General features: G+C 41.1%; 1 protein-coding gene across 3 annotated transcripts in view; it reads left to right on the top strand.

Moving 5' to 3' along the window:
* LOC122540385 (uncharacterized) overlaps positions 1-12,296 on the top strand; it is a 435,023-nt gene that overhangs the window by 384,318 nt on the left and 38,409 nt on the right. For all 3 annotated transcript variants that reach the window (XM_087980369.1, XM_043676046.2, XM_087980370.1), the window contains 3 exons: positions 6,004-6,129; positions 7,608-7,739; positions 11,442-11,570. In XM_087980369.1, coding sequence (XP_087836495.1) covers positions 6,004-6,129; positions 7,608-7,739; positions 11,442-11,570 — 387 coding nt within the window. The remainder of the gene's footprint in view (positions 1-6,003; positions 6,130-7,607; positions 7,740-11,441; positions 11,571-12,296) is intronic.

The raw sequence follows: 12,296 nt of genomic DNA, 5'->3' as shown, positions 1-12,296 counted from the left end.
GATTTTCAGTTCCATGTGAAACAATGAGAAATTGACTTCCTTACATAAGTGTTTTGTACAAAGTCACTAAATGTATTTATTTGTGCTCTCAGTACATAAGGAAATACTATAGACTTGCCAGAAAGCAAGCAAAGAACAGAGTCAATCTCTTACAAATTAATTCCAAATACTTCAATTAGTAACATGCAGTCCTTTGTCATCAATCTCAAAATCCACCAATATGTAGATACCACAATTCCAGACAGTCACCTCGAGCCTGAAATTTCCACTAATGTCTGATTGACCCCTGAACTTACAATTAGCCACAATTACCTGGATTTGCCAATTCATACAGCTTTCCTGCACACAATGCTTAGTTTTGAAGGAATTTGTTAGGTTAAACAAAAAAGGTGTCACAATTATGTTCCAAACAGTTCTGGTTACTACATTATAGAAAGGATGTGAAAGCTTTGGAAAGGGTTCAGAGGAGGTTTACTAGGACGTTGCCTAGTATGGAGGGAAGGTCTTATGAGCAAAGGCTGAGGGACTTGAGGCTGTTTTTGTCAGAGAGAAGAAGGTTGAGAGGTGACTTAATTAAGACATATAAGATAATCAGAGGGTTAGATAGGGAGGACAGTAAGAGCCTTTTTCCTTGCATAGTGATGGCTAGCACAAGGGGACATAGCTTAAATTGAGGGGTGATAGATATAGGACAGATGTCAGAGGTAGTTTCTTTACTCAGAGAATAGTAGGGGTGTGAAACACACTGCCTGTAACTGTAGTAGACTCACCAACTTTAAGGGCATTTAAATGGTCATTGGATAAAGATATGAATGAAAATGGAATAGTGTAGGATAGATGGGCTTCAGATTGGTTCCACAGGTTGGTGCAACATCAAGGACTGAAGGGCTGTACCATGCTGTAATGTTCTATGTACTATGTTTACAACTATGGGCAATACCATGAAAGCTCTGATTGTGGAAACAATTCATAGTTAAATTTTTGTACAGAGTGACATTTTGGGCTAAGAGCTTCAAAATGTGATTGAACAGGAATAAACTTACGGTATCAAGTGTGGACTTGACATATTGGTTGATTCAACAGATGCTCTCCTTTTCACCATTTTGCCCACATTTTGACTGTTATCTGCATCTATTCACAAGCCTATCGCATTAGATGGGCAATTCATCTATGAGATCATATTTGTTTCTCCTGCCCTGTTCTGTACATATGTTTATGTGGTTCTCAAGAATATGTAAGTAATTAAAACATTGTATTGGTGAGGTTGTTGGTGAGGGAAGCAAAGGCAAGCATTTATCATGCTTCACAACCTCAGAATGTCCTAAAGCACTTATCAGCCAACTCAGTATTTTTAGAAGTGTAGTTACTGTTCTTCCATGGGAAACATGGCAGCCAATTTGCACACAGCAAGCTGCCACTAAAAAACAATGTGATAATGACCAGATAGTTCATGAAAGCATATAATGATTGTAGTAGTGGCACTTCTTGTTCAAAGCTTTAAGGTGTATAGTTTTAATATAAGGCTTTCACTGCTGCTATGGGTGTTGCAACAACATTGTTTGCATGACAAATGGTGCAATTAATCTAAATCTATCTGGGCCATGTGGAGTGAGAAGAAGGAAAGTGAAATGAAGGAAATTCAAGGAAAGTGATATGTCCTCATTTTAAGCATTTTAACCTTTATCTGTCTTTATGTTTGTGTGACCCAGTTCCTTATAAAGTTTTCACAGAATTCCTACAGTGTGGAAGCAGGCCTCTCCATCCATTTGACCCTCCAAAGAGCATCCCAGCCAGATCCACCCTATTGCTGCATTTCCCATGGCTAATCTATCTAGCCTGCGCATCCCTGGGCACTGTGGGCAATCTAACATGCTCAACCCACCTAATCTGCACATCTGTGTACCGTGGGAGGAAATCCACATAGACATTTAGAGAATGTGCAAACTCCAACTCCAAAAGTGGAGTTGCCCAAGGTGAGATTGAACCTGGGTCCCTGGCACTGTGAGGCAGCAGCACTAACCACAGAGTCACTGTACCACCTGAAGTTCATGACTGAAAATTGAATACATCAGATTTGCTCAATTATTGGCAGCTCTGCCATTCATCAATGTTTCAGAAATGTTGATGCTGTTACAAAAAATGGCTGGGAAAATAGAAACCATTCAGCACAATTCTTCATAATACCCAAACACCTGACTTGGCATACACAGCTTTTAATTTCCTGGCCCAGAATATCTAGCTGCAGAATTGAACTCCACCATGGCATTTTTGCTTATCAATGCACCCAAATTCTGTTAGGCTGTGAGATGTAACATCATCAGATAAATCCAGCAAACTGCACAGCCATGCTTTGGATCAAGCTTTGGATCACGAGCTTTCCCTGATTAAAGTGGAAGAAGGTGTCAGAAATGAGCCTGTTTAGAATCAGTTGTTCTGCATTACATCAATGAGTTTTTGTAATTTATATAAATGATTTGGATGTGAACATAGGAGGTATAGTTAGTGCATTTGCAGATGACCCCAAAATTGGAGGTGTATTGTATAGCGAAGAAGGTTACCTCAGAGTACAACGGGATCTTGATCAGATGGGCCAATGGGTTGAGGAGTGGCAGATGGAGTTTAACTTAGATAAATGTGAGGGGCTGCATTTTGGAAAAGCAAATCAAGGCAGGACTAATACACTTAATGGTAAGGGGAGTGTTGCTGAACAAAGAGGCCTTGGAGTGCAGGTTCATTGTCCGTTCATAGTAGAGTCACAGGATATCTAGTTGGCATGGACGAGTTGGACAGAAGGGTCTGTTTCCGTGCTGTATATCTCTTTGACTCTGTGACTTGTGGTGTTTGGTGCTGCTGGAAGAGGTACGAATGTGTGTCTTCATAGCATCATTGAATGTGTGCCTTTGTAACATCTCTGCAACAGGCAGAATAACCTGGGCAGATGCTGGAATCCAAAATAGACAAACGGGAGGCTGGAAGCACACAGCAAGCCAGGCAGCATCAGGAAATGGAGAAGTCCACATTTTGGCTATAACTCTTCTTCAGGAGATTTCCTATCACTCAAAATTATCATTGAATTTGACTGTGTTAATAGTACTGATTCAGACTTAGGTCTTAAACCTCTTGAATTTCCTGTATTCTGGGATTCTGTTATAGTGATAACTTTAGCCAGTATTCCATCCTCGTAATCACTATAAATCATTGGTCAATATATCAGATGATAATAATCTCAAAATGTAATTCTGATTCCCTGATCCACAATATACATTAACAAATATAGAGATCCATGATATATGTTTAATTAAGAAGATCTTTCTCGATTGTCCAGGGAAACAGATTCACATAAACACTAGATCGTCATTCAATTTGGATTAGATTCCTGCTGGACTGGTTCACTAATCCAATAGTATGGAGGATGTTAGCCCATCTGAACAGCTGAGTATTTAGGTGAGTGAAGTAGAGGGAATTGACCAGCTGCAATCTTCTAACTTCAAAAACCACACTGGTGAGAGATGTGACAACCTGCAAGGTTCAACCCAGATATTAACCCAATGGAGTGAATTGTTTATGGAATGGAGATGTACACTTTTTCAGGTAGTCCTTTGCAGTTGAGGATGATTTGCTTCTCCTCCATTTCGATGGGTTTGAGAAAGTTGACAAGTTCAATGTGCAGTCTGCAGACTCTGCTACGTGTGCAGTAGGTGCTACTTAAAGGGTTAGGTGGCTGAGCTATTTGGAAGTTTGTGTGCTTTCTCCAATGCCTTGATGGTCAGTGCCTTCCCAAATAAGCTCACAGCGTTTTAGTCAGTCACAAGCCAAGTACTTCTATGAGTCGATGGAGATGTTTGATCTCTTCAAGGATGCTTTCTGAATATCCCTAAAGTATTTCTGCTGTCTTCCTGAGAGGCTCCTGCCATAACCAGGCAGCAGCTTCAGTGGTGGGAGGTGGTGTCTGGTGTCAGGCATACAAACAACAGGTCCTGCCCAGTGAAGCTGGTTTTGAACGATTGCTGGACATGGGAGAGGACACTGCTATTTAACAGACTTCTCTCACACATTGAATGAGTCTTTAACACCATAATAATATTAATTCATTCACACTTGGTGCAAATTTATGTTTTTTTTCCCTCCTCCAAAATCATTTGCTGAAAAAAAAGCACATTTGGTTTCTGGAAATGATCAAGATTGGTCTTTGACCTTACCAACTGTATAGCAGTTTTTGACATGATGATAATAGGGCAACATGCAGGTGAGGTGAATTATTTCAAAGGTGTATGTCTGAATGAAAAAGATGCTTTCACAAGGTCATTCTTCCTTGTCAGCCTTCTCCACTTGCAAACTGTGAGAGGTTTGCTGCTGAACTTTCTGTCCTAGTACCCTCACTAATCTTTACATTACAAAGCAGAAAACATTATTAATTAGTTATAAAGTGCCTTGCAATTTTCTGAGGTTATGGAAGATGCTATATAAAGTTAAGTCCTTTTTAAATATTAAATGATTTTAAAAAAACCAAGCTCCGAGCAGGAGTCCATGCAGATCAAAGACCATGCCCTGTAAGGTCTTCAACTGCCTCAGTTGGCTCATGTTTGTGTTTTCCTTTGTCTCCTTATGGTTACAATGAGTTTCCCAGCAGGTTCTTTTTGGACTGGTAACCTTGAAATGATTGAAGCACATGAAATCTCCTGAAGCACTCATTAAACCACAAGCACACACCTGTGAATTCATTTACGGCAATGCAGCCAAGTTACCTTTGAAGTTTCTTTGTGGTTTGGACAAGACTTTGAAAGCCCAGTAGTGCACCTATTTCTTTCCCTGTCCTTCCTTTCTCTGTGTGCTAGGATGCTCATATGTCAAGTTGGGGAATGGAACCTTTCCATCCAAGGGCCCTGTGTTAGGGTCAAGCACTCCCAAGCTACAGTGTGGTCAGACCAGAGTAGAAACCTCTTCTATTTTGTACCTCCACATTACCCTCAAGAACCACCATACCTCTCATTCTCTGAGGTTGACATATTAGGGGCAGTTTTGTGCTGTCAGGGACCATGCACACTTGAAAACAGATTTGAGTGCAACTCTATATGGGATCTTTATTCCCAAACAGGAATCAGATGGAATGTTCAGCCAGTCAACCTGTGCAGGAATTAGACCCGGGTCCCTTCCGTACGTAAATCTTGTGTCTTTGGACAAGGAGCTGAATCCCACAAAAATCAGCCATGTGTAATTTTCATTAAGTGGCATGGAGTGTTTCTTTCCATGAGGCCTTACACGATTGCTCATGCTATCAACCCAAATGCATCTTATTAACTAGGTTCCACACCCTTATGACAGTGAACCCGTCTGATCCTAGCCCAATCCATCCACTCAACATTGGTGGGCATACTTGCCACAGCGAGGAATATGAAGTCAGATCTTTACATCTGTGATAAATAGTCCTTTGGATGTTTTTGTTTTTTTATTCATTCACGAGACGAGGGCATTGCTGGCTCAGCCAGAGTTTATTGCCCAACCCCATTTGCCCAGAGTGCAGTTAAGGGTCAACCACATTGCTGTGGGCCTGGAGTCACGTGTAGGCCAGGCCAGGTAAGGATGATAGTTTCCTTCCCAAAGGACACAGGTGAAGTGGTAATCAATAAGCAGATATTAAGAAATAAAGCACACATAACTTAATAAACAGAACACTGCTTTTGCTCTGATTATTTTGGCAACAATTGCTCCAGAAATTAATATTTACATGCAACATATTACATAATATTATGTACAACAATAGTTCCTATTACTTAGTATTATTTGCAAATTAAAAGTTTAGTCACTTTAGCCACATCGATTATCCCACTTAGTCACATATGGCTGACATGTTAGACAACAGTGTTTCAATGTAATAGCCATGATCAGGTTCTAGACTGTTCCCTGGAAGCAGCCTAGGCTGAAAAATGCAGTCACAGAAATCTCGAGTAGACATAGGAGTTGTTATATGAGAGAATTGATTCTATCTGCCTCTTCTGATTGCAGAATGTGCCAGTAACAAGTTTGGAGTGAATTGTCTGCAGACCTGTGACTGTGGAGGAGCCCCATGTGACAGTGTGACTGGGAAATGCAGCTGCCCGCCTGGAAAAACGGGCCCTGGCTGTAAGAAAGGTCAGTGGACAAACATCAAGAGCAATATTTTGTTCCTGTGTTAATCTGTGCTAGCATAGACTGAGCAGAATTATAATTAAAAACATTTGCAACAGTTCAAAATAATAGAAATGATGCTTTTTGCATTCATATAACCACAGATAGCACTATCAATATATAAAACTGTCTCCCTTTTTGATTGCTTCAGGGGATGTCACATACACCATCCCCACCACTCCCACAATCCACACTTAGAATGGGCAGACACTGATATTGAGCAAATGGTATTAACCACGTATCATCACTATAGGAGGTAACTGCAGATCCGCCACTTTTAATGCAGTTAAAAATCACACAACACCTGACGAAGAAGCAGCGCTCTGAAAGCTAGTGCTTCCAAAGAAACCTGTTGGACTATAACCTGGTGTTGTGTGATTTTTAACTTTGTCCACTTCAGTCCAACACCAGCTCCTCCTCATCACTTTTAATGTAGTAAGTACATTGTCTATTTTGGCTGTTCTGCAAGTACTTAGACTTAGTTCCTAGTTTAAAGGGCCCTGCTAGTTTTCGCCAGTCTTGTCTTCAAGCAGTTTCAAGTGGCCTCACGTGGTTTTAGTGCAATAACCTTTGAATTTGAGTTATAAGGAGACGCTGCAAAGATTGGGACTATTTTCTCTGGTGCATAGGAGACTGACTGGTGATTTTATAGAGGTCCATAAAATTCTGAGAGGCATGGGTAAGGTAGATAGTCAACAGCTTTTCCCTCATGTGAGGGGAGTCTAACACCAGAGGGCACAGGGTTAAGGTGAGCGGGGAGAGATACAAAAAGGTCCGGTTGGGGAGTGTCTGGAATGGGCTGCCAGGGTTGGGGGTGTAGGCGAGTACAGTTTCATTATTTAAGAAATATTTGGACAAGTACATGGATGGGACAGGAATGGAGGGATATGGACCAAATGCAGGCAAATGAGACTAGTTTAATTCTGGAAACTGGACAGCATGGACAAGTTGGGCCAAAGGGCCTTTTCCATGATGTACATCTCTATGATTCTACTCTCAGCACATGCCAACAATCGGGAAAGGTTAAATGGAGATTTCTTATTTTTAAAAAATGTTGCTTACTTAACCTTTTTGATTTAGCTATCCTCAGAAGTTAACACCAGTGAGGCTGCTATAAGCTTTGATGAGTGTCTTGTACTTTTGATAATAGTTTTTGCCTTGGCATTTAGGTAGGCTGAGTGAGCCATGCAGCAGGACCCAAGCTCATAATCCATGCTCACCATCCATTAGCTGGTTAGGGTAGACAATCCTGAAGAGTGGTACACATTCTGTCCAGGTTACTAGCAATGTAGGGCTTAGAAATTCATATTTCAAAAATATAAATTAGGTTTTTTATTGCATGGGCATTTTTTTTGCATGTGTTGAGAGCTAAGTGACATTAACTTTGATCAGCTGTCTCGCATTATTTTCTACCAATTTCTATCCCTCTGTTTTCTCCACAGAGTGCCAAGCGGGTCACTGGGGGCAGGCCTGCAAGGGGATTTGCCCTATCTGTGAGAACAATGGAACCTGCAATAAGAAGACTGGGCAGTGTACCTGCCCACCAGGATTCACAGGGAAACTATGTCAGACCTGTGAGTATTCTACCTGACGTAGCTTGATTTAGGGAAGTTTAGACATGCCTGTCTTCATTACAACCTCTGAATTACATGCTCCCCTAAAACCCCTGATTCAAATAGGGCCCATTTGCCCTAACAGTCCAATATATTGGAAGTTAGTTATTAGTTTTGTGTATATCTCTTTCTTGCCCCAGGAATAGGGAGAGATAATTCAGTTCCCTGAGCCTGTTCCATCATTCAGTTACTATATGGCTGCTCTGTATCTTAACTCAATCACTTTGGCTCTGTTATCCTAACCCTAACCCTTTGACTATCAATATCTATCAATTTCAGCTTGAAATTGCCAATGCTGTAGGAACAATGTTGTGAAACTTGAAAGGGTTCAGAAAGAATTTACAAGGATGTTGGAGGGTTTGAGGTATAGGAAAGGGCTGAATAGATTGGGGCTATTTTCCCTGGAGCATTGGAGGATGAGGGGTAACCTTGTAGAAGTTTATAAAATCATGAGGGTCATGGATAGGGTGAAGAGTGAAGGGCTTTTCCCCAGGTTAGAGGAGTCCAAACCTAGAGGGCATAGGTTTAAGGTGGGAGGGGAAAGATTTAAAAGGAACCTAAGGGACAACTTTCTCACACAAAGGGTGATACTTGAATGGAATGAGCCACCAGAGGAGGTAGTGGAGGCTGCTCTAGTTCCAACATTTAAACAGCGGGTACATGAATAGGAAGGGGTTAGAGGAATATGGGCCAAATGCTAGCAAATGGGACTAGATTAATGTTAGAATATCTAGTTGGCATGGATGAGTTGGCCTGAAGGGTCTGTTTCCGTGCTATACATCTCTACGATTCTATAATTGACTTCCAGTCTTAGCGGAATTTTGAGGGAGTTTTAAATTTTGTTCATCTGAATCTATGGCCCATATTTGTTCTGATTTGGAAAAGCTTGGATCTTAGTACTGTTCCCCCTTTATTGGATAAATCCAACAAATCAACTCTAAAATCTTAGGATCTCTAGGAATTAATTGCTGGAAATTTCTTGGAGTTTCTTCGCTGCACTGCCCAGTTGACTACCCAATGGAGTGAGCACCTTAGCTCACATTGAAAATTGAACACTTAGGCGAGGTACGGTGGCACAGTGGTTAGCACTGCTGCCTCACAGCGCCAGAGACCCGGGTTCAATTCCCACCTCAGGCGACTGACTGTGTGGAGTTTGCACATTCTCCCCATGTCTGCGTGGGTTTCCTCCGGGTGCTCCGGTTTCCTCCCACAGTCCAAAGATGTGCAGGGTCAGGTGAATTGGCCATGCTAAGTTGCCTGTAGTGTTAGGTAAGGGGTAAATGTAGGGGTATGGGTGGGTTGTGCTTCGGCAGGTCGGTGTGGACTTGTTGGGTCGAAGGGCCAGTTTCCACACTGTAATGTAATCTAATCTAAATAAAGTAACCGTGGAATTGCATCTCTCAACATGACCTCCAGGAACTGGGGTGTGGGTGTCTGTACCTCAGCAAGATTTTTGGGAGTCACGAGAAGAAAAGGAACTTAGAGCCAGAAGAGCAAATAGACAAGGTCTTTTCCCTGGGGTGAGCCAGAATTAAAGGGCATAGGTTTAGGGTGAGAGGGGAAAGATCTAAAAGGGACCTAAGGGGCAACTTTTTTCATGCAGAGGGTGGTGTGTGTAAGGAATGAGCTACCAAGGAAGTGGTGGAGGTGGGTACAATATAACATTTAAAAGACGTCTGGATGGGTATATGAATAGGAAGGGTTTAAGAGGGATATAGGCCAAATGCTGGCAAATGGGACGAGATAGGGTTGGGATATCTGGTCGGCATGGGTGACTAGACTGAAGGGTCTGTTTCCGTGCTGTACATCTCTGTGACTCTATGACTGTTTGACTTGGTTCTGGTAAACTATCTTTCCGATGCAGATTTTGAATTTCTTGCTGTGTATTGCCAATGTTTTGTGTGTTTATTTTGTTCTCTGGCATTCATCAGATTTTTTTCTTATGTTTTCATACTTTATGATGTTCTGTGATTTGAATATGGGGAATGTGCCAATAAATACTTGACAACCACGTTTCCTGTTGTCACATTTCACAGGGATGGTGCACTGAAAATCATGCATGATTCCTAGAATTGTCATAAATGTGAAAATGTGATTTAACCACCAATTTTATCTAACCATCTAATTCAGGTTAAAAGAATATATACACTAGGTTTTCAGTAACATAAAAGTAACCTACATATTATAATCAAACTTTGTAACCAATAGCAAGAAAAGAACATGAATTGCTAGCTTAGAACTCCATAGCTTAAACTCTACCCCCTTTTAAAATTCCCACACATATATAACTAAGTTAAAAATTACACAACACCAGGTTATAGTCCAACAGGTTTAATTGGAAGCACACTTGCTTTCGGAGCGACACTCCTTCATGACAATCACCTGATGAAGGAGCATCGCTCCGAAAGCAAGTGTGCTTCCAATTAAACCTGTTGGACTATAACCTGGTGTTGTGTGATTTTTAACTTTGTATACCCCAGTCCAACACCGGCATCTCCGAATCATATATAACTAAATACACAAAGAGGCAAAACACAAATATTATAGTTGAGGAAGAGACAAAGAATTGAAGCAACACACTTCTGGCACCAGTCAGAATCTCAGACATTAATAAGTAATTTTCTTAGTTTTCTCTTTATTCCTTCTGATTCTTTACCAATGACACCAAGTTGTGGTGACACTAATTCTCAGTCTTTTATTCACCTGTTGAAATTTCACCCTTTCAGTATCTTTTACCTTCCACAGGAGATTCGAAGAGAGACGTGAGAGAGAGAGAGTAACTGGTTGCCTGGATTACTTTTTACTTCTCATTATTCAGAAGTGGAGGGGGGAGAGAGAGAGAGAGGTGGATGTTTTCTCTTTGTAGGCTAGGTACTTCCTACTGTATTGCCTACATGCAAGGTTATGCCAGGAACCAATCAGGAAATTGTTATTATGCTGATGTCTCCTGAAACCACATAATCGGTCAGTTTAAAACCAATCAAATAACTGTTTCTATGCAGAACTGGCCTGAATACATGCACGCGCATACATAATGCTGGGTGTGTCTAGGATTCTCCCCCAGTGCTCGACTAAGACAACATTGTGGGTACAACTCACAATGTGTTCCAGAAAACTGCAAACAACATTTTTCCCATGGTTTCCTTAAACTAGTAACTTGTCCCACTTTTAGTCCATAGTTAAAATATTAAAGTGATCTTTACACTGCGGCACTGGTAATCCCTCACATTTACCAAGTTCATTCCACTGCAACCCACTGCGAAATACACACTTATTTTCCATTGACTGACAAAGTAGTTCCATCCCCAGTTCCAAGAGATCTGACTGTGTCTCCTTCATCAACTGTTACTGCTGGACTAAATAAGAAACAGGTGCCGTTCCACACTGTTTTGTTATCCGCTGATATTTGGCTTCTCCTTCGACATTTTTCTCTTCCTCTCCAAAACGTTACCAGATTTCTTAATTCAAGGAAGTAAGAATGTGAGTACCAACCAAGGCCTAGAAAAATAAACTTGGAAAACTGAACACGTCAATTCAGGTGCAGAATGACAATTGAATTTGATATAATGATATGCATCGTTAGGATGAATGTAACATTTTCATTGTGTCCTTCTTCAGGAGCCCTGAACAAGTACCACATGTGAGTGTATTTTTCTCTTTCAGCATGCCCTGCAGGCCAATTTGGCCTGGGCTGTCAGATGCGATGTGCATGTGAGAACCAGGGTCAATGCCATCCAGTGACAGGGCATTGCACCTGTTCTCCAGGATGGACTGGCCATAACTGCAGGAGAGGTAAGAACCATGTCTATTTAACCACCAAGTCCAAATATGCTGTCTCAAATCTCTCTTCTCCTCCCACTATCACTAATAACTTTCTTAAAACCCACCTTTTCTGGCCATTTGGTTCGCAGTCAGTTTTTGCCCGATTATAATTCTTTGAAGTGCCTTAGGACATTTTGCCATGTTGTATTGTAATTTACATTATACTTTATATATAATTTGTTACCATTATAGTAGAAAGGGTGGTCTATTCACAAAACCAACCAAAATATCATGTAATATATATCTGTATGCTGATGGCGGGGAATACCTGTGTTCGAAAAAGCAACAGGCCAGTCAGTCTCTGGAGTTGCTATGCTATTCAGACAGATCATGGCTGATATGTACCTCAAATCCATATCCTTTTCTGTCCTTGTGTAATAAAAATAAATCTGTATCAGCCTTGAAAACTTCCATTATCCTGTAATGAAAATATTTTTACTGATTTTGCGCCATTTTGACATCGTTCTAAGTTTAAGATTATAAGAACATGAGAACGAGGAGCAGGAGTAGGCCATCTGGCCCTTCAAGCCTGCTCCGCCATTCAATAAGATCATGGCTGAGCTTTTCATGGACTTAGCTCCACTCACCATAACACCTAATGCCTTTATTTTTGCCTTAAAAACATTCAATGAGGTAGCCTCAATTGCTTCACTGGGCAGGGAATTGCACAGATTCACAACTGTTTGGGAGAAAAAG

The sequence above is a fragment of the Chiloscyllium plagiosum genome, unplaced genomic scaffold (genome assembly GCF_037043375.1).
Source record: "Chiloscyllium plagiosum isolate Xiang-an unplaced genomic scaffold, Cpla_swu_hap1 HiC_scaffold_37, whole genome shotgun sequence".
Taxonomy (NCBI): domain Eukaryota; kingdom Metazoa; phylum Chordata; class Chondrichthyes; order Orectolobiformes; family Hemiscylliidae; genus Chiloscyllium; species Chiloscyllium plagiosum.
Note: the sequence above shows the minus strand (reverse complement) of the source record. Positions and strands in the feature narration are given on the sequence as shown.